Source organism: Cebidichthys violaceus, unplaced genomic scaffold (genome assembly GCF_023349555.1).
Source record: "Cebidichthys violaceus isolate CVI_PGR_0920_01 unplaced genomic scaffold, fCebVio1.0.p SCAF_19, whole genome shotgun sequence".
Taxonomy (NCBI): domain Eukaryota; kingdom Metazoa; phylum Chordata; class Actinopteri; order Perciformes; family Stichaeidae; genus Cebidichthys; species Cebidichthys violaceus.
The window spans coordinates 4,372,293-4,395,510 of record NW_027176361.1 but is presented as its reverse complement, the minus strand read 5'-3'; the positions used below and the strand labels follow the sequence as shown (position 1 = coordinate 4,395,510).

General features: G+C 43.2%; 1 protein-coding gene across 1 annotated transcript; it reads right to left on the bottom strand.

Moving 5' to 3' along the window:
* Nucleotides 1-3,505: 3,505 nt before the first annotated feature.
* On the bottom strand, nucleotides 3,506-22,631 carry rell1 (RELT like 1). The gene is made up of 7 exons (XM_068713875.1): nucleotides 22,508-22,631; nucleotides 17,001-17,213; nucleotides 14,036-14,107; nucleotides 11,182-11,236; nucleotides 7,128-7,370; nucleotides 5,397-5,529; nucleotides 3,506-4,533 (listed from the first exon to the last, which is right to left on the bottom strand). Exons 1-7 carry the CDS (start codon nucleotides 22,530-22,532, stop codon nucleotides 4,498-4,500), a joined length of 777 nt encoding a protein of 258 aa, XP_068569976.1. The 5' UTR covers nucleotides 22,533-22,631; the 3' UTR covers nucleotides 3,506-4,497.
* Nucleotides 22,632-23,218: the final 587 nt, after the last annotated feature.

The following is a 23,218-nucleotide window of genomic DNA, read 5'->3' as shown; positions in this document are numbered from 1 at the left end:
ATTGAACCAAAACGCCACGCTTCCATTCTTCAAAACCTTCATCGGGGCAAATGTTTGGCTGAGGAGAATCTCAAGGCTTATAATGACGTCCAATAGTGCGCACCTGTGCCTGAGCTTGCAAGTACACGTGGGAAATGTTGTTCATGATCACAGTTCTCAAAGGCACGGACCTAAAAAATATATAAATAAAGGCAGCAGTTAAAAATCTAAATAATAGCAGTAAATAACAGAAGTAGTCATCTGCATTTAGTGTGATGTATCCGTGGAGCTTCCTATGTTTTTGAGCTTTGGGAACAACAACTGTGAACTACGTTCCCCGTCTATATTGGCAGGAGCACAGGTGTGCTGTATTTGACGTCATTATCGCTCCCTTTAGTCATTTGCCCTGATGATTGTCTAAAGTCTGACACGTTGGCTTCTTGATTAAACACCTGGATGCCTTCTTTAAAGTGCCTCACTTTATTAAGATTTCATGTTTTTTTGGTTTTCTCAGTGTTAAATCCAAAAAACACATAAATGAGCCACAGTGTAAGGTGTCACGTGTTTCATTTGACGTCATTGTAAGATCAGAGATTCACTTTTTAGCAGGAGAACTGCATTGATGGTTTTGGTCTTTTCATGGAGATTCTTTTTAATACTTGCCCTTTGATATTTGAACTTATTTGAAAGCATGTAAATCACACAAAAAAAGGGGAAGTGCAGGTATAATGATCGCTTGTGTGTGAGGGACACAAAAACTGAGTGAATGAACCATGACATCCCTCTATGAAAGCAGGAAATGGAGTTCACCTTTCGATCTGGTTTCCCATTATATAAGTTACCTCTCAGTATCCTTCACTGCTGCTGTCATCCCAGTGACTCGCGGCAATCAATTCACCTCACCGCGCCTCCAGATAACGGCACAAAAGTAGTTTTGCAACAAGCTAATTTGTGCCACAACCTGCTGCGCTTTGAATGTAAATGGAGGCAAATAAAGAACACTCTGTGTCAGATTCCTTCATGTTGTCTTCATTAGGTCCATTAGGCAGCCGACTGTAGACAGTCCCCCGAGGTGTGTGCGCCTGGTATGTTTGTTTTTCTCAAGGCTTTGTTGGAGTTAATGATGTCACCCTTAATTGTGGCACACACACACACACACATACACACACACACTTCCTTGTCTCAGAGGAATTGTAGGACTGTATTTAAAGAGGAAATATCCTCATAAAACGGGATTATTCTACTGATTCTTTCCGCCCTGAAACCCCATTACTCAGTGTCAACATTCATTGGTATCTTTCCACATTAAAATGTCTGAGAAAGAGTCCAAAATAGCCCACCTGGTTTTGGATTTGGCCCTGGAAATTGGCTAATGTGTTCTCTCTGGTTAAATATTAAACCCGGAAAGTGAATGCTGAAATAACAAAGCTCAAAGTTGGGGGAGGCTGGATATTTTTGGCGTCATTGGGTAAAAACTCCACATGAACTTTCAGGCTTTAGAAACTCTAGCCTGTGACGGCAGACTTCGGCCAATCACAGGTCATTTCAGAGAGAGGGCTTTCCTTTTTGGCTGTTCTACCAACGCAGATGCACGTGCACATCCCTCTGATGGGAGCCGGATTCAACGGTGAAATATCCTGCAGAAAAGTTCCAGCATTTCCCCCCCAAAAAAATACAGATTTATCAAAAAGAGATTCTGACAGCAGAGATGGAGAACATGTTTTGCTTGTCAATGTTACTTTTGGCAGAAGGCTTAATTCTTAGCAAACTTTTCTCTCCATCTCTGAAACGCTTTGCCAATATCTCAGCTCCTTAAAGCCTTGAATCGCATGTCATCTCAAAGGGCTTCACAGGAAACAAAACAGGATGTAGTTCTCATAGAATTGCCACTTTTTTAACGTCGTCAGGAACACAATCGCCATCTGGATGACATTTGAAGCGTTGCTCGTTTGGTGGGAGGAGCTTAGGACAGAGAGAGGAGAGCTGTAAGATGAGGGAGATATTTTCAAATTCTGGCTTCTTTTTTTTTTTGCCTTTTCCAGAAAACTGCCTACCTTGCAGTACCACTTGAATTTTATATTTTTTTTTCAGCTTTTCATTTGTGAGAGAATGAAAGTCCTATTTGTGCTTTCAGGAGTTACACAGTGCTGCTTTAACTCTGGTTAAGATACTGTGTAAGCCCTTTTTCCAACTTATTGCTGACATGTGTAAAAGCACACTGGAAACACACTATTTGAGTCAAAGAAAGGGAGGCGGTGAGCCACTCCAGAACTCCAGAAGGTCACTGCCTTTACAGGACCTGATATAGTTCAAAAGGTGTTAAACATTGACTAGACTTCCTCCCTCTGGTACCAAATATTTCCCTAAAAAAATATCCCCCCCCACCTGAGCCAGAGCTCCATCCTCTTGGCTGATATCCAGGGACAAAGATAAGATGTGGGGCACTTAGCCTGGCATCGGCATGGGAACCCTGTCGCCTGGAGGCCTGAATAATTCAGTGCCCGAGATAAATTTACTGCTTATGAAGTCATGCAAAAGAGACGGAACGGAGCTTTAATATTATCTATACCGCTTTTATATGCATACCTTATTTCCCTGTGGGTAATTTCTAGAGGCTTTAATGTAGTGTGAGAAACTTTTCATAACACTGGTGACGCCCTCACCCACCCGGAGAGAGAGAGAGAGAGAGAGAGAGAGATAAAGTAAACACACATGCATGCAACTGGAATCAATATTTGCATCGGCTTCTCGCGTTGCTTATTCATGTCCACACTGTCAACCGCATCTGACAGGTTTAAAACCCCTACCTTTCCTCTGTTTTGTGTGTTTGTTTGTGTGTGTGTGTGTGTGTGTGTGTGTGTGTGTGTGTGTGTGTGTGTGTGTTTATGAAAAGCAGGTTTGCTTTGAGCCCTACAGCCATGGGTGTGGTGACGTCGCCTTGTGTGCTATCAGGGTTGTTTTTTTTCCACTGCATGTTAATGTTTCTTCCTCCCGGTCAACACTATGAGAGTCAAGTGACACCACACGTCACTCAGAAAACGTGTTTAATCTCGTCCTTTGCTGGTAATAGTTCATCATTTTAGAGAATAACTAAAATTCTAATCTATTGTTAAGGTCAGAAACTTTTGTATCCTGAGCGAGTGAACCTGATACGACTCTAAGGTCAAGAGGAGACAAAACGAGTCGAGGATTGTTAAAGCCCTCCATCTCCATCTCATCTCCATTAACTGGAAATAATATGATAGAGAGCCCGAGGTCGTCAGACTACCTGGTCGAGATGAATAAGACAAATCATCTTTTCATTACGTCGAGAAGGAGCGAGATGTGAGGGTGCAGATGTGAGAGAATAGAATATGAAGACGGACGGTTCACTCACATGTGTGAGGAGAGGGAAACGATAGCCTGCACCTTAGTGGACTCTCACGCCTCAACAGGTATAAATGACAACAATAAAGTTTATTGTTTGTGGTTTGTTTGGTGTTAGTCATCTTTATTTATTTTATTATACAAAGATAGAAACACAGCAAACTGTCCCAAAATATGAAATTTTATTACATGAAATGACAAATGAAAAAAACATGCCTAAAATATGTTTTGATCAAGATCTGGGGGAAATGATATATTTGGATGTTTAGCTCATGAGAGTCTTTAAAAGGTACTACTTTAAAAGAACTCACATTAGACAGATTTTTAAAAAGGGTGATTAAAATCAAAGCCTGAGATATAATGACTTTTACTTTTAGTCCTACATTTCCCATAATGCATCTTTTCATAAGACATTCTCTGCCCGGTAATGTGGAGACCAAATGGAAGCTAAAAGAAGAGTGAACGCTGCAGCTCACCAGGAGGACATGAAAGCTAATGTTCCTCAATGTCTGCTGGATGTTTAAACAACTTTATGAGCTGATAACTTGTTTAAAAAAAAAACTAAAATTTTAAATAAACATGAATGCGGTTTTAGATATTTAGTTATACGTAATTGACACATGAGGAAATCACAAATAGAAAATCTGGTACGGGACCTTGAAGCAGGTTTAAGCATCTAGTTTCATCTCGGACTGGCTGTATGCGTCTCTGGGAGGTAGTTCGATCAACTACCTGACTGACGAACTACAAAAAATTCTGGTTTACCTTTCCACGTACAAAAACATATGTACACACATCATCGGCATATTGAGCAACAACACCTTAGTTCGTCGGGAAAGCCCCGGTCCAGGCTTCCTTGAGCAGCTGCCGTGCCTAAGCGCCCACGAGCAAGGCACTATTGTAAATCTATTTTGAGAGGTAATGGAGTGTGTCTCACATTCCCCATTACTGCTTGTAAAATAACTGGCTGGTGTGACTGCATGTCACTCATCGCCACCGTCGTCCTCGTCCTCAGCAGCACGTTTTGGCTCCCGTGGAGCAGGAATGTGGAGGGACGACTACCTGGTGGACTTCCGCTCCCCCAGCGCTGATGTTTGAATGTTCATTGTTTTGTCCAGATGTTGTCTTCTCTCCTCTGGATCCTCCAGATTGCTATCGTTTTTCTTTGTCCAAGTCGTCCGTCTGTTCCTGTAGAATGGGAGTAATCTTGATTTAATACAGAAAATAATCATTGATAATCTTCAGATTGGGTGAGTGTTCTCCCATCACGTTTGTTTACTTTGTTTAAAATCTTGCAGATGATAGATTGTAAGTCTATAGTAACCCGAAAAAGAAAGCACGAGGACATTTTTCTGTGCGGTTTCGAAAGCAGCGTCAACGGGAGGACACAACTGCTCTGCAAGCTTGTAAACAGCGAATGAACCACAGAGGAGAGATGTGCGGAGGCTGTTTACGATCACCTGGAGCATCGCAATTCCACAACCGGAGTTCCCGCGATAGTAAACAGAAAACCGCAGGCTGGAGGCTAATTATTGCTTCGGTTTGGATATTTCACCAGCTCTTTTATCATAAATATTTCAACACGTATTTAGCTATAATAACACAACACACAGCTGAATCTACTGTATCAATCGACCGAAAATGAACTGGCTACTATTTAGATAATTGAGTCATCATTTAAGCCATTTTTCAGGAACAGATTTGCTGCTTTTCTTTCTTTTAGAAGATAGTAAATTGAACATTGTATTGTATTTTGAGTTTTAAAGTGTTGCTCAGACAAAAACAAGACATTTAGAGAGAGAGAGAAGATTGAATCACATGTTTCATTATTTTCTGACATTTTGCAGATCACAAAATTGAAAGTTTGGATAGAAAAATAGTTATTAGTTTGAACCCTGACACAGCTACAACAGAACGTCACCAGGAAGTGAACATGCCCGTACACACACATACATAAGCAACATTTATTTATACACAGGGTGTGTATGAGTGGGGAGGACGGAGGCGGAGAGAAAGCAGGACACAGGTGAAGAGGTTTCCAGGATACAGACCTGCTGGGACTCAGACGTCGTCCGGCTCCTGGGCTCCAGCGCCGTGGGAGACGAAGGAACGCTCCCGTTGGAGTCCGTTATTAGCAGCGTCCGCCTCTCCCGGGTCGGTTTTTCACACTTCGTCACACGGAACCTGAGAGAGGCGACAAAAAAAAAATGAAAAGGTTTTGAATGGCTATTTTTTTTTTTGCAGTCAGGGAAATGAGAACTGAGGTCTCTCGCACAATGCAGAGCTGGCTCATTAAAACAAATTGCTGCTCTTGCTGTGTGTGGAAACCACTGGCTGATATGAAGCTGTTGGACTCTTTCAAGGAAGTTCTTTTTAAAGAGTATTTTTCCAGGTCAGAATAAAATAGAACATAGCTGCCCCTCTCTGCTGCTGTTTTTTTGTTCACTTTGTGAATGGTATATTTACATCATACGCAATATAAATAACCCGCAGAAAATCGTCCTTTAATGAATAAACTCAGTGGGTGTCTGCTATTCTCATCTGCGCCACAGCGGGCATCTGCCTCCGTCTCTTCTCACTGATAATACACAAACAAACACACTCCCTGTGACAGAAACTTTACACCTCCCTCATCCACCCACCCACTCAAAGGCACCTGTGCGCACAGACACACACACACACACACACACACACACACACACACACACACACACACACACACACACACACACACACACACACACACACTCCAAAGCTTTAATTAAATCAGCAAATGAATATTCGTATCCAGGTCATGCTGACCCTCTGCGTACGCAGCCATTCATCTGGGTGTGCAAATGAAAAGCTACCTCTCTGCATCCCAATGAGCTCGTAGCAGAACATTAAGGATGAGGAGGGCGCTCGGTGCGCGGCGGGGACGAGGCTGAACGCCTTCCTGGGTTCACTACCGGACTGAGAAATGTTCTCTTCACTTTAAACATCTGGAACTAAGTTTTATAATGGCAGCATACCAAAATGTGGAGTTTTTGTCTTAAAGCCCTTTCAAACACTGGAGAGCAATGAAAAAGGATCCAAGGCCATCTGTAATACAAAGGAAATACCACAAAGTGTTGGAGCAAAATACATTCTTTTCTTAAATTCACAATCTTTAAGGTGTTTTCATAAAATCAAACCCCAAACAGAACATCCTGTTCACAGCTGCTTCACATTAAAAGCGTTCAACTGGCCAAACACTGCGTGGCTTTTATTGTGAAGCAGCCAGTTTGTACTCTCAATAAAAGATGTTTTATTTCCAAGGACTGCGCCGTCTAATGAAGAAAGCATTGCATGATGGGAGCACCAGCATCCATTTGAAAAGCAACAAAAAGGTGTTTGCAAAAAAAGGCGACATTTTGACAGTATAACCAGACACATTAGGCCGTTCTCTGTAGCTACCTCGGTCTCGGTTCTGTGAGGACCTCTGCCGTTTAATGTGCTTTTAACAGGGACTGTTGCCATGGCGCAGCGGCTCCACAACACGGGTTAACCTCTGACGCTTTGCAGAAACACTCAACCCGGCCTGAACCCTGCAGCATCTGTTTTCCCAGGCTTCACCCAGACTGTTCACGTGTGCATTTCCCAGGTCACTGGTCTGGTGCCAAAGTGCACAGCAATCAATCGATGTAATTAAGTGTGGAGTTTTTTGGGGTTAATGTTTGATTGTTAATGTGCAAACTAATATCTAATATGCCCCTGGGGCAAACTGTTTTCATTCTCACACACACACACACACACACACACACCTGCCCACAGCCAGGACCGTGACCTCTCCGTGTTGGCTGCGGCGATGCTCCGCCTTGCGGACGGACGGCCTCCTCATGAGCGGCCACTTCTTCTGGCTGCAGCGGTTGCAGATGTTCTTGTGCCCGCCCAGGCCGCCGATAGTGTGCAGGTGGCTGCAGGTGTGCTTGGCAGCTCCCGGCGGCGCTCCGGGTGATATGGGAGTCAGCGGAGGGGTGCCGGGAGAGGTGGGGGTGAGCGGAGGACTGAAGACGGAAGAAGAACCAGAAGTTAGTGTTGGAGGAAATCATACATTACAGTGATGAAGATAGCCGCGGATGACTACGGCCAAGTATGACCAGAAAGGCAGAAGCAAAATAATGAACCAAGAAATGTTTTATAGGTCACCAGAATGTTTCAGCAGCTTGCGACATCTAGAGATTAAATAAAACAAAAAGTGGCTCGTCGAACATGTGGCTTTGAGAGAGGCAGACCTTTCACACACGAACAACTGACCTACATTGAAAAACATTTCCATTTCATGGAGATGAACTCAACCTCATTGAATTCTGCAGGCCTGCCACTGCACACATGACACATTAATATCTCATCTCATCTCATCTCATACCTTCTAACAAATACTGACAAGCTCTTTGGGAACGACCTCTCTGAACGACGATTATGTATTGAATGATAATAACAAGAATGGAGGCAATTTCCTGTGCGCGCAGTCCTCAGGTGGAGCGTTGGTCGACTGATTAGGAAAGAGAATCGGCCGTTAAAAGAAGGCAAACTGATCCGACACACACTGCTCCCTCTCCACTTTCATACAGTATTCATCTTAGCAGTGTGCTAACGGGCGCTAATTGAAGCCGGCTTCCTTGTCTGTTTGATCACTCGCATCTTTTTTTTTTTTTTTTTGTATCCCTGAGAGGAAGTGCGTGTGCATATTTCATGACCCTGGAGAGCAGCTCCTCGCATTGTTTACTCACAAAGGCAGAATAAACAGCGTCTCTACCCATTGACATACTCCTATAATATACCACGTGTGTCAAGGGACAGAGAGCAGAAAGAGTCACATGTCTTTCATCTGTGCTGAGAACGAACAAGGAAGAGAGGCTACAGCATGCGGCCACAAGTATGCGGACGGCTGACACCCGAATGCGACTACTGAACACCTCTGCTCCAAAAAAAAAAAAAAAAGTGCGTGTTAATGTGACACTTTGGAGGCTGAATGCGGAGGATTTGCTCTCATTCAGCCTCAAGAGCAGAAGGCCAAATTCAGACCGGTTTCAGCGCTCTGCGTGAGAGTCGGCCCCCTGATTCATTTGAATGAGGCCACTCGCAGCAGGGGTGCCAACACACGGGGGGGGAGGGGGGGGGCTCCGGAAAGAGAAACCCGCCAGATCTTAATATAAACATGGACCACAAGTGCTTCCTTATTTGTGAATGTTTCACACAAGCTGTAGGTGCTGCTGTGTCTGCGTTTGACATATCAGCAACGCTCCTCAGCAGGGATGTCTCTGGACACCTGGAAGTATAATTAACTACATTTGGTTTCCTGGTTCCTCCTGTTGAAAGTCGGGGGTCAAGTCCCTGAGTTTCTGTAAAAAGGTTCTTGGTCCCCTGGGGGACGTTCCTGCAGTGGAACAGCCCTGTCAGAGATACCTACATACAGAAGTGTGTGTGGACGCAAGGGGGTGGTCATATAGTGTAAACAGCATAGGAGAGAAAGCAGAATCAAACACATGTGTGCAACAGAAAATGTTTTATTAAATGTGTTATTTTCCCCTTGTGCATTCCAGGCCTTTTGAATTTAATGAATATATTCTAGAACAAGGGGTAGAAAATGTACAAGCAGACGTCACTTTGCTTTTCACAAGCCAGAAAGGTCGGGAACCACTGGCGTAAAAAAAGATGTACCGGGCTCATGTACAGCGAGAGGATTCTGACGAGCAGAGGTAAAGACGTGGCGAAGCAAAGGGGAGACGGACCGATGTGAATGGAGAGCGTCTTGTGGAAAGCTGGTGAAGAGGAGGGAGCGGCGCTGAAGTTAAGTACCAAATCTGGAGAGGCAGATAGCGAGGTCAGGCCGCTACTACAGTCACTCTCCATCTTTTTCCTCCCCTCTCTCTCTCTCTCTCTCTCTCTGCCTGTCTGTCTGTCTGTCTGTCTCCCCCCCTTAAGTGTCCCATAAATTACCCTCCGCTGATACCCCTCTTCCCCCCCTATTCCACCATCCCTAAGTGATCCACTGGCAGGCTGCCCAACCTGGCTGGGAGAACGAGAGAACGATACGAAGAGTAACGCCAAGAGAGAGAAAGGGAGTACTACAGAGGGGGATTTGTTTTTTAGCAAAAAAAAAAAAAAGGTGAAGGGAAACTGAGAGGAAAATATGATTTGGAGGGTGAATGAAGAGGCGAGGCACGTGTAAAATGTGTGCGATTGCAGATTCCCGCTGATTTATTTATTTATTTATTTATTTATTTATTTATTTATTTTCTCAGGACACCCCAATGTGACTGAGCAGAATTCTTCAAAACCTAATCTTCAACAGAGGCAACGCTCCAACCATTTATCCAGTTTCCTCCAAACAAAGGAGAACATCTCTCCTCTCGTTATCTCTCTCCTTTCCTCCCAGAACAATATGTAGCGGGATATATGAGAGAGAGAGAGAGAGAGAGAGAGAGAGAGAGACACTAACTTGATTTAACCACACTCCTCTTCCGTCACGAGCTTCTCCTCCTCCAATCTGTCCATCAGCCTCACTTCCTCTCCCCTTATCTCGGCGGCAAAGCAAAGTGAAGACGTCTAATCTCGGCTCGTACCGTCAGCTCCTGTTCTTGTGATGCAGGGTTGTTTTAAAGCGGCGAGCAGGCGGCCTTTGATTTGAGACGCGAATGTCAAAAATGTGAATGAAATCAATTTGATAGGTTTCTATTAAAAAGGATCCCGGCCGTCCGATTCAGGCTGCGACTGACAATTAGCTAATTATTGTTGTATCCAAGAGTTGTTTAAACGAGAAACTCCACAAAAGGGTTTTAATTATGCACTTGTCAGCACAGGGAACTGTGCTTTAAGCCTGAGGCTAAAGCTAACAGGCCTCAGGTTTAAAGTCAGCAGCGTCTTCACCAGCCGATGATCCGTGTAAACGCCACGGAAATAAAGAAACAGCTTTGTTCTATCGCAGCGAAACGAGTCTTTGTGTATCATCATAATAAGGAAACATTTAAGACCAGCCTGTTTGTTCTGCCTGCCTGCTTAGTTTACATACAAACGTAACATTTAGGATTTATTCTTTGTATTATAATTTTTTTTCTCTTAACATAACTTGTACCTCCCAAAAAATGTAGTATAAAATGCTCCTTGGCCTTGGAAGTAGCTCTCGGTTACTAATGGTAGTGAGCTAGTTAGCCGGACATGCTAAGGGTTGAAACTTACATTAGAGAAGACAAACACACAGTTGCATGTTGTTCTAACACTTTTGCTCTTTAAACTAAACCCATTTAACAGCCTGTTGTTTTTTTTTTACAGTGATATAAAAACAGACAAAAAGCCTCAATTTGTTACATTTGAGGAGCTGGAACCGGCACACGTTTTGAGATTTTTGCACGATAAATCCATCAATTGTTTCAGCACTAATGTAAGCCGTATATGTAAAGCCTCTAGTACAAAGACACCGAAAGCTTCTTTGCCCGATACTCTCTTCTTCTTTTTTTAAGCAGAGTCACACTCGCTGTGTCCTGGCAAAGAATCCAAGAAGGAAACATGCCAACAACTCGATATTCTTTAATAATCCCACAATATAGTGAGAAGGGACACAGCGGCATTTTTTGGGGAAGAGTCCCCAGCTGCTCGCCCTCAATCAAACTTTGCCAATCTGGAAAAGTATCAGAAGAGAAATGTGGCCTGATTGTGTGTTCACTTCCTGCTCTGTTCTACTCTCACTTCAGCCACTTCAGCCGTGACACAAGCGGGCTTTTTTCCGAGGAGGCTTACGGTGCCATCTGGTGGTTGAGATCCATCTTCACGGCCAGAAGAAGAAAAACAACAACAACAGCAGCAGAGGACACTTACCCATCAGAGTCAATGCTGTTATCATGAACCATGGCTTTCAGGGCGTCCGAGTTTGCTGAAGAGAGAAAGAGAGAGAGAGAGAGGAAATTACACACTTATACAGATGGAAGAAAGGAACGGAGAGAGGGGGGGGGGGGGGGGGGGGGGGCGATAAAAGTAGTTCTGGGAATTAGTGAGGAGAACGCTCCAGTGACTTCAAAAGCACAGCGCTTATTGAAAGATGGTAACACCAGATTAACTCCTTAACCCAATTAAATGGCACAGCACCCACCGAGCACAATCATCGCACACGACAACCTCGGGAGAATGTGCCAGATAAGAAAAAAAACAAACTCCAAAATACGACTCTGGGAAGTGTAACTTCTGTATGATGGTCAGGAACTTGCCCCGGGGAAATACAGACATTTTGATTTGGGTTTTTTTTTTTGCTGCACATGAAAAACTCAACTCAACCAATTTCTGCTCCCCGGACAAAGCAGCATCGACACACAGAGACAACAGATATAGATTTACATAATTTGCTCCCAGAGACAGATTTCCCTAAGGCCCCGGTGCATTCACTGACTTCCCCATGAGCACTCTGCAGCAAGTGCACTGATGAAGGAGTTTGTGCATACCTAATGAAAAAAGAAGGAGGGAGGGGGGGGGGTTACTGAGCGGCACAGAGACACAGATGACTCAGGTAGGTGAACGTGGGGGTCTCGTGTTATGATTGTAAAAAACGTTCATGGACGTCTGACTCAGACCGCCGTCCTCCTCGCCACCCTGTCTCATCCGGCCCCCACAGGAGGGTTTACATCCTTGGGAGCTGCAAGACATTTTGTTTTTAGTCCCAAAGGTATTTTTAACTTGCAACTGCTTTGGTCGTTCCTATTTGTACAAGGCTACCCTTAGAGGCTGCGCCGCTGAGTCACAAAATGGAAGACCAGGTTTTTAGTTTTGAGTCGGTAAAAGCCCTGAAAACATATTTTCTATGACAGATTTTTGGATGTGTTTTTGTGTCTTCTCACATACTGTAGATGTTGCCAATGCAGACACAAAGTTAAAGTAATTTAAAGTTGAATGTCTCTTGTGTCGGTTGCCACTTTAGCCTTTAAAACACGACGCAATGCGGTGAAAAGACCCAGAACAGCATTTTAAGTAAAGACACAGAATACATCTTCCTTTTTATCTTTCAGAAATATTGACTAATCGAATATACGTATTACAAGAAAAATGGAAAAGTGAAGGCTAATCTATCCTCCAGGTGGATTTTATTTTGAAGTTCGGAGTGTATTGACGCTACATGGACACCCAATGAGAAGCAGTAGGACTGCGGCAGCACAGTGAGGCCCTTATTCTGAGGTCATCTGTAGATGGCAGTCTTTGCTCAGCCATAAAGACTACCACTGTTCCCCGTAGTGACTTCTCACTTCTTGTGTTTATTTATACACTAACTGCTGCTGGAAATTACTTCCTGTGTTCCAGAGAATTCTTTCCATGAAAAACACTTGGAAGTAGGTTTTCAGAGTATCCAGTAACGAACATTTTTCAACAGACATTTTTCAGTCTTCCAATACGTCGTAGGAGTCCTGAGCCGCGTCACGTCTCCGGAGTGACATTGTGAGGGTGAGTCACGGCGAACGCTTCCCCGACTCTGCAAACATTGTCACGCCGAAAGCTGTGATGAGTCAGCTCGACGCTCGCCTCTTGAGGGTGGACAGAAAAATCAAACAGAGGACAATGGTGGCCAGACACCAGAAAACAGGACAATGCTGCCTTCACGTGTCAAACAGTGTGTTAGTCATCTGGAGAAGATGTGAAGGGCGGTTTAGACGCCACTGTTGGAATCTACTTCAAGGATCAGTACGCACAGATAAGCTGGATCTGGAAATGATTAAATAAACTGTGGCAACAGTTTACTTTAACCCCTTAATGATAATCCTTAATCAGTATAAAAAATGTATAAAGAATACATGATGATAATTAAGATACATCCTTTATTATCATATTTATGGTATTACTTAGTAGTTATAAGCAGATATTTTGATGTTTTTTTAACTATAATCTCTCCTATTTCATATTTATATTATTTACAACTTTGTTATATATTGTCGTTCATGATACTAAGAGAAGCTTAGTCTCTGAGCATCTTTTCCTCTCCTTACACTTCTACCTCTTTCCCTCAGTAGAATTGATCTGCCATTAGAAGTAAAACCAGTCAAAACTATGTTTTGCTCTGCATGTGCACAACCATAAAAATCCAGTCAGTCCAAGATCTGCTTCCATCCAGACTCAAACTCAACATTTCCTCAGTAAGACTATGATGAAATATAACCTGATATCAAACTAAACACCAGACCTGCAAGTCCGTTTATTCAGGAACTGTTTCAACAACTACGCTGTTCAAGTAAAACAGCAGCTCTTTTATTTCACTGACATTGCAAAGCACCCTTTTCTACGTTTAAAGCAAAGTTGCTTCAATAGCACATCGCTGCTGCGGGCGGCTCATTAGCACTGACGGGGAAACACTGTAATCTACTGTGTCAGGAAAGGCACATGTGACCATCCTATTCACGCCGACACAATACATCGATCCTTATCTTTCCTGTTGCCACTTACAAACTCAGCCGAACAAAAGGAGCGCAATTACTTGGTTAAAGCAGAGTGCTGTGACTTAATAATGAGTTTGACTTCACGCTCCGGCTCAGGAAAATGATTTCAATTTACAGGAATGAAGCAATCGTTTAACATTATTGGGAGCGGTACTGCGATAGGAGCCTCAGGCACAATGTGGAATCAACAGTCAGGTTTACAAAAAGGGGCAAAATGAATTGATTTAATGTGTTTGTTGTTTAGTACGTTGGACGCATACCTTCGTTTTTCATGATGTAGTGGATAATCTGCCCGACGGTGTCATTGTTTTCACTCAGGGTGTCATTCATTTCTGGAAGAAAAACACACACAGTTAGAAAACAGTATTAGGTGTGTGATCGGTATTCAAAGTTATTATATCCTCAAGCAACGTGTTAAAAGCACGTCACGGATATTTAGGCTGAATATTTTCGGAGTGCAGGGGAGTAAAATAAACTGTACAAACAATTTGAGAGGCAAACACTCCTCCGGCATGGCCTGAGGGCCCCTCTTTACATCGGAAATGCTCAACATGATACCCGTAAATCATAATTCAAGAGCACTTGTTACTATTACGACTTGATGGTACTCCCGTAGGTCTAACAGTTTAACTGGAGCAGGATGCAATTATTTATTTCGAATGGAAAGCCACACATAGACTAACGGAGCATAATGTTTGATTATTATTGAGAGACAAGCTTGGCAATATAGTGATATAATATCAATATGATAAGTATGATAATAAGTATGATAATTGTCTGATGTTGGCTCTCTATTCTTTATTTTTTGGGGGAAACAACAAGCAATAAACACATTGTACTATTGTAATGTATGCTCAGCTCGGCCCCCGTGTGATCATCATGTGCACATTTCCCTAGAAATGCAATCATTGACCGATTTCCTTCTGACTGGCCTCTTTACAAACCCTCCCACTCAGCGCACGCACACACACACACACACACACACACACACACACACACACACACACACACACACACACACACACACACACACACACACACACACCCCTGTGAGGCACTTCCTAGAGCTTCCTGTTGACTGCTTCCAGAGTTTTTCCTCATGTTCTGATGAACAGAATACACAAATTATTGTTTTTAAAAAGCTGCCCGACGTAAAGGGAGCTGCTCGCCAGCTGCAAGTCAGTGTAGGAGACAAAAGCAGAAAGAGGAAACCTGATCATTGTGTAACAAGAGAAGACTGATGATCGGAATCAACTGAATGAGCGAGAGAACACACGAGCAGTGGGTTTTTTTCCTACTCTATTGTTTCGACATACGAGAGAGAGAAAGGGTTGGGCCCGTCGCAGAAAGACAGACGCAGAGAAAGACAGACAGCGGGGGAAAACCCTGATGCACTCGAATTTACTCCACCACAGAAACCAGCTGTACGTCTTCCTTTTCCAAAACCTACCCCACTGAACAGGTTGGGCTTTGGCCGACATGGGGAAACAGCGGAGAAGTGATTTAACAGTTGTATGTTAATAGCGAAGTGAGGAAAGCAGTCGGCACAGACTCTCGCTGCTCTTGGCAGCGTGGTGTAAACCCCTCACTCTTTCCATAACATTTCTCCTGCATGAGATATAACAGAGCAATCCAGTAATACCAGAGGTTCCACGTCTGCACACAGCAGTTACTAGACGGAAAGGGAAACCTCACCTCTTTCTCTGTGCGGCCATGCAACACACTGTACCAGCAAAACATGATATGACAGATGCAAACTGGGGGGACAAAAAAAAAGAATCAAGCGAAGCAAGTAAACTTTTTTCTTTTCTGTGTACGGAAGTTCACAAAGTCAGCTTCATTCTCCAAGAGGCCGTCAAACTCATCCACACGTACACAATGCTTATAGCAATTAAGCATTATCTGGAGTTATCATTAGGAGCCAAGGGAAATCAAACTGGCCCTGTGTGGAGAATTTCTTAGTTCCACGTCACTTAACACACCCGTAGTTGAGTCACAACACGAGTGGTGTGACTGTAAAACATCTTCCTGCTTTCTATTGGCCTCCACTCCTTAGAAAGACAGAAGCAATCGAGGCTCATGGCTGAAATAAGGCAGAAATAGGGAGCTATAGTGTCACTCTACTTCTGCGTGTTTTGTTATTTGAGCTTCTTTGCTTTGTTGAAAGAATTTGGGCACCGTTAAGATATGAGCCGCCCGGCGTTGAGAGCCGTTGAGAGGCAATCAAAATGCTCCCAATCTCGGCTCTCGCACCTTTAGTAACACAATGGTAAAGAGCTAGCAATATCGCCACATGATGACTTACTGTAAAAACAACATAAATAGGGTTTCTGAGCTTATGTTTCTGATTTCTCAGTGGTTATCTGAAGAGCCATTCACATCATACAAGTCTATTCTTATCACCGTCTGTCTGCACCTTCAGTATCTGGCACACACCGAAGTCATTAGCCTCAGGAATGTAGTAGAGGCCTGTGAGTACTGGAGGACAGGTGGGAGCATTCTAGGGATTTTTTACTGCATGTTCGCTGACCTTGAATTTCATCATCACATGACAGGAAAGTGAAAAACCTCATGCAGACCGATGACTCATTTTGAAAAACAACTTGCATGTACTTTTCCATCGACTGAAATGCAACAGCGTCCCAGTCTGACAGACTGCAGAGGGAAATTGGCCCAACATTCTATATTATATTAATATTATAGAATGTAATATTGCATTTTTTCTGCAATATTACATTACTGCTAACGCAAACGGAGCGTCCTGCTGCTGCTGCTTCACATATAAGGCATTCATCTGGTGACATACAGGTGGCTTTTATTGTGAGGAAGCCACAGGAAAACGCACCGTACGTATTTGTTGCCATCATTAGAGTAAACAGCGGATCAATTTTAAATATTGCTGGAGTAACGAAACCAGTCAGAGCAGCCACAATAAGCGGAACACTTCCAATTTATAGCTTCTTTCCCGCCGATCTATTTTCACTTCCTTCCCTAACCGCCTCTCTAATCTCTTCTCTGTCTGCTTGGATTAATGCGAGCCTGCTTGAGCAATATTCTTGGGTGTGTACTGAATATAGATGATGATGGATGCCCTCAAACAATGACCACATAGGTGTAATAAATGCATAAAGCTAATCATAATGGCGTCTCAAACAATGACTGTAGTGTCACATTTTATTAAGAGGTTTTCCCAACTCCCTCCCTCTTTTATTCAGATTTCCTTACCTCCGCCCAGCTCCGGATCCTTCTCTTCCTCCTCACACTCATCCTCCTCATCATTGGCCTCAGTGGTGCACCGATAGCCCTTCCTCTTTAACACGTGGCAGATCACCACCCCCAAAAGGCCCAGAAGGAAGAAAACAGGCACCAGGACGAAGGCGGTGTAGTCTGGGTGGCTTGTCCCTGCTTCACCTTTTCCATCATCTGTGGTCTGACCCCCTAGGAGGAGGAAGCGGAGCAAAGAAACAAGAGAGGAAAAAAATTAATTATTCTAAATATTGTTGCAACAGGACACGCCCTTCATGGCAACCTGATATCCACAGTGAGTCTGAGGCTACATTTGGGGGCTGAGCAGCTGAGGGGATTTAAACATTATCAGCTCAGACATGAGACAGAGATTTCATGTTCCCTTCCAGGATCCCTCCAGTCTGCTGCCGTCTCTCGCAGCAGCTTTGAGGACTCATTTCAACAAAGAGGCAGGGAGTAAAAAAAAAAAAAAAGGCGAAACCAAAAACTCTAAAAACGCTCAGTCAACATTTAGCGGGGTTGGCCATATCTTAGTGTCATCCTGGTAACTGATTGCAGCAAAAAAGGGTACGGGGACCATAAATTATATCACTAAAGCTCGAGCTTCCCTCTCCCACTCCCACCTACACACCGGACTTTAGACCCATCAGGGTGCCACAACTCTGAGCTCAACAAAACCATTGTTTTATATATATATATATATATATATATATATATATATATCACATTTTAAATGGTGGACCTAATGTCTTGAAAGGGATCAGGTCAAAAAGGTAGACAGTGATGGGTCAGCTATAGGCGAAAGCTCCCCTGGCTCCTGCTGCTGGCGGACCACGTGAGGGGGAAAGCACAACAGACAAGAGGGCTTTTGTCTGTTTTCCTGTTCCCACCAGCGTGTGTGTGTGTGTGTGTGTGTGTGTGTGTGTGTGTGTGTGTGTGTGTGTGTGTGTGTGTGTGTGTGTGTGAGCGAGACACACACACACACACACACACACACACACAGACAGACAGATATAGGAGGTCACAGTTTGAACAGAATCTCAAATCAGATAACTCGTTCATGCCGTTTGGAAATGCACCAAAGCATTGTGGGTACAGGCGCGTATCTACATACCTAACCATGTGCCTCCTGATGCATACAGAGGCATGTGTGCTTTCCCCCCCCATTGTCCCAGTTCCCCTGATGCATCAGACTGAACACACTGATGAAGACCATTGTCTGCTGACCGACGGGTGTGTGCGTGTTTGTGTGCTTACAGACTAGTAGGCCGTCCTGGCGCGCTCCCATGCCTCTCCAAATGACTCATGAGTCAGCACAAGGCCAATTAGAGGATTGTATCAAAGCTTTGAAAAAGAAAAGATGTGTTGAATAGTCCTCGAGGAGGCTTTAGACTTGAGTCATAAAAATCTCTTAGCAACCACAGCTGGTGCCGTGATGAAAGTCCTCAGAGGGAGCAGACAAAAATAGAGATATCTGGAACACATGCACATCACAGGTGTGGATTCATACATCAAATTATGATATTCAAAAGAAACTTCTGGGCCGTGTTGAGCATAGATTGGATGGTTTCTGCCACCGCTTTGTGAGGCTATAAATAGGGCGGGGTGCAAAACCTCAATGCTTTGGGTAGAGACCAAAACGAGAACCGAAAGTTGAGTGCAAATCTAAGGCTTTAACGAAAGGATTGTTTTCTTTATTGATTCAGCTGCGCATTGTTTGTTTAATCAATTATTCATTGAGTCGATACAAATGTCACGATATCTTTACAGTGAAAACAGTCATAACAATGCTCTGAATTTCAAATTTAGCGCCTTTAAATGATCAATCGATGATCAGAACTGCCCGTTCTGTCGGTCACATGATCGATTCGTTGAACGGTTTTGGCATAAACAAACTACTCGGGTATCAAATCGACAACAGTATCAAAAGAAATGTAACAATCAGGCCTTGATGTCCGTTCAAAATCAGCTAGAGAAGAAAAGCAACTGTGTTTACTTTAATGAAAATATGAGAATATTTTATGACGACATGATGCGATACAAATGAGGTCGCAAGGTCAAATGCTTCTCTGGATTTTGAGATATGAGACAAACAGCCCCTCAAATCCTTCGACTGACGCATCCTTTGGAGCCGAGCGCCGGCTGAATAGCTCAGCATCACCGCTCTGCCGGTTTCATTTCCTGCAGGTTTATGAGGATTTACTCCGAGAGAAGGTCTACCTGCCTTAAAGGTTATCGACGTCTCTGCTGCAGCAGCTTCTTTCGCAACATGATGGAAAATCAATCACCGCAACAACAAAAAAAAACACACAAAAAGGAGAACGACTAGTGATTGAATTCTTAGCCTTTATCCTCTCTTCCCTTTTGAACATCACATGCACTAATGGAGAACTATTTTAGTCATCAATAAAGGCAATTTCAACACCGCGAGTGCGTGTTGTGATATTTGAATCTCTTGCTGGCGCCCACATGTGTGCATGGAAATCGCCCTTTAACTTCAGAATCAGGGCATAAGGATGACGACCACACAACACTGCCAGAGGGCCTCTCAGAAAAGAGGATGTCGGTGTTCCTCACTGCTGAGATCAGCACTTCATGACATGAAGATCGCTTCCCAAACCTAAATTATATTTGCTGCTGTTTTTTTTAGGTTTTAGGTCATTTAATTCCAATGTTGTGAGTCACTTCCTGGCAAGTGTTGCCTAAAATAATACTGTGGAATCAGGAAATCAAGTGTTGCTCTTATCCAGTCAGTAATCTGAGCCTCAGCTGGGCCACATGTAACAGCATTATTCTCCTCCATTCACTCATCTCAGGAAGGAAATGGAAACTGTTCTGTGTCTCCTCATTGACCACAGTGTGGTTCTTTAATAACCTCTCCTTCCAAACTACACCCGAGTCTTAGTGCAGCTTCATTTTCTGAGAATCCACTCCGGAAATAATTAGCTTCAATCCATAGTTTTGGGCGTTAAATGTATATGTATATGTTTCACTGTTGGGAACGTTTTCATTTCACCATAACAGCACATCGGAATGAGAATACGAATGCGTGAAAAAGGTCCATCTGTACCCATTTCAGGACATCACGCGCAGCGAGCAAAGCAAATCTGAGACCCTCGGACTTAAAACGAACCGCTTCTCATTTCAGATTAAACGAGACATTCCGACTCTTGGTCCCTTATCCATTTAGTCACTAAGTGGCGATAAAACCCTCTCTCAATCACTGTCTCAGTTGCAGACAGAGCTCTGACCCCGTGACAGATGCCAAGGTCTCAGTCCGCTCATTGCACCACATATTCCCCCCTGATCCTGCCGGTAACGGCACACTGTAACCAAACAGCTGCATGTTGCGCAGTAGCTCTCGCGTTAACGTCTACTAAGTACAGTAAGAGTGCACTTGTTGTGACAAAAGGTGCAAAACCACATTTTCATGCCGAGCGAGCAGAAAATTGTAATTTGAAGAATGAGATTAATTGCTGCATCCCTTTGATGACAAAAATAGCGCCTTAATTACCGAGAACAAACAAAAGCGGAGGATCCTTTTATTATGGAGCTCCCCCAGACGGCTTTGAACTACTCAACTTCATTTATAGGCAGAGTAAATCTTAAAGCAATATAAAACACAATGCTGCCAGTAGGCTCTGAAGATGTAAAATAATAGTGAGCCATTCTTCTCACAGGGAGTGTCAGCTGGTATGTGGACATTATCACAAATGTTTTTCTTCAGATATTGTTTCATTTGAAGGATTTTCACAGGCCTGAGGTCATGAAAGTATCAAGAATTTTACTAAAAACAAGCTTTTTTTTATTTACTTTTTGTATCCCTTCAATAATCTCGTGACCCTTATCTCAGGAGCTCTGGGGGGGGGGGGGGGGGGGGGGGGGTCCTGAACCACTGAACTAGACCACAATAAGTTCCACAGCCTGCAAATGAGTGTCCGGCTCAACTGGAAGTGTGTTCAGGCTGTGTGTTGTACGCCGCAGTCGTTACATGAAGCGGTGAAGACAGCTGAATCGATCCAAGATACACACACACACACACACACACACACACACACACACACACACACACACACACACACACACACACACACACACACACACACACACACACCATTAATACCAAACCAACTGGTGGACTCACTCTAATTAAATGAGCGTGAGGGTTCAGCCTTGGCCTTTTGCAAGCCACAGACTCCCGTGGACTCTCCATGGAAAATTGAAACAGGCCCAGAATTTTAAAAGGTTAGGAGGAGAACCAAAGCGGAACACGGAACACTGGCTTCAGTATTGTCTTGATGCAGAGACACGTAGAGTACTCTTCTCCGACACAGACATGGTCCTAACGGCCTGCGTAGAGTAAAAGCTATATTTGCATGCGAGCCATTTATCCTAAAAGACAATAAATGAATTCTTTATCTTTTATGTATCTTTGAAAAAGGTAGTGCGATTGTGGTGTAGTGCTTGGGTGGCCTAGTATGAGCTTTTCACAGGTTGCGTTCGCGCTTCAGAGACCCTAAAAGTGGTGGTCATATGTGAAGATTATCTGGCTGGACAAAACCTGTAAGTACCAGAACTTGTAAGTATCATAAATGGAAAAATCCCACTGTTTTTTTATTTGTCGAAAAAAGAAAAGAAAAAATCCGCAATCCCTGCAGCGCTCTTTATGTAAACATTACATATACTGAAACTAGTGACAAGTTAACTTGGTTTGAGAGGCAATTGAGGTCATTTACATTGAAATGTGCCCTTTGAATGGTGTTATGGGATCCCCCAGTTACGTTTGACGTGATTAGTACAGAGAAACAGTTTTAAGTGAAGGAAAAGTGCAACATAAGCTCTGGTGCCTGATGGAATAAAGTCTGATATGACTAAAGTCTTGGGAGAAGGAGTAATTAGCTTATAATATAAACTGCATTATAACCTCAGCAACACTTGCTGTAGCTTTTAACTTATGTTGGGACAATAACAAAAACAATTCTTTATAATTAGAGACACCATAGAAAACACTCACAGCAGCTCCAAACACACCTTAAAGTTGTGTTAGAGTAGAATCATAAACACCTTTATAATGTGTCTGCTGGTAAACACTGAGTATACATTGGTATTTTAAGTCCGTTTGTCAGTGTATTTTGTATTAACGTGAAATTATCTTATTATAAATGCTCAATATGCTTCTTTTTTTTTCGCTGACTGCATGATGTCGTGAAGTTCCGACTGTCACGCAGTAACTATGTGTGCAGTATCTGTCTGAAACTTCAGTTGAATATTTGTATTCTAAGCTTTGCATTAGTGGTCAACGTTAGTTTGTTATAATATTTTTATTATATTGGCATCAGTCGCATAGAGACCCTATGATGTAATAATAATTTTAATTCAAATGAGAGCAAACTTTTTCTCTGAGGAGATGAGTTACGACCGTGCAGCGCTGTCAACGCAACAACTTTTAGTTTCCACACAGAAGGGTCAAACGCGTGCGTACTCACGCGTGTCTGCGGTAGAATCAGCCATGGATGGACAGCAGATAACCGGAGGGCTGGTGATGGTGTTATGAACGCCGTGGTCACCACTAACCGCGGTCAATCTACACCAGAGGAGGGGCCGTTTTCACTAACATCAACGTATTTCCTGAGTCACAGAGTGGATACGCCCTAATCTTAAAGCGATACTCCCCACATGTTACCTGACGCCCCTCCAACAAAGAGAGGTACACAGGAGGGGGCGCGAGAGGGCTCACGTGTTACTACTTCCGTCTTCGTTGGCAGTTGCAAAAAAGGCGGTTTTTGTACAGTTTCGAGTTACTTCTACTTCACTAGAATTCTGATGGAGATAACGTACTTTAACTCCACTACATGTATTTGATACCTTTAGTTACCAGTTACTTTGCAGATGTATATTAATAACACACAATCTCACCAACAAATACAGTAAGATGTATCATTATGGATAAAGATACGACTTTATTGATCCCTTGGTGAAATTCACAAGCTACTATAACGTTTTTTTTATACAGCCCCACTTTTACCAGCTGTAACATTAAAGCAAAGTACTAATGAATGCAATAATCATTCATTATAATTCAATAATTCTCATTGTTCTGAATAATTAGTACTTTAACTTTTGGTGCTATAGAATATTTGGAAGCCAATACTTTGTACTTTTACTCAAATAAAAGTAGCAATACCACAGTGTAGAAA

Bases quoted from the DNA above. Each gene is read 5' to 3' on its own strand.
- rell1 (XM_068713875.1), bottom strand. From the start codon at position 22,532: ATGGCTGATTCTACCGCAGACACGC. The intron at 14,108-17,000 runs GTAAGGAAATCT...TTTTTCTTCCAG, and splicing joins GGATCCGGAGCTGGGCGGAG to AAATGAATGACACCCTGAGT. The intron at 11,237-14,035 runs GTATGCGTCCAA...TTCTCTCTTCAG, and splicing joins CTACATCATGAAAAACGAAG to CAAACTCGGACGCCCTGAAA.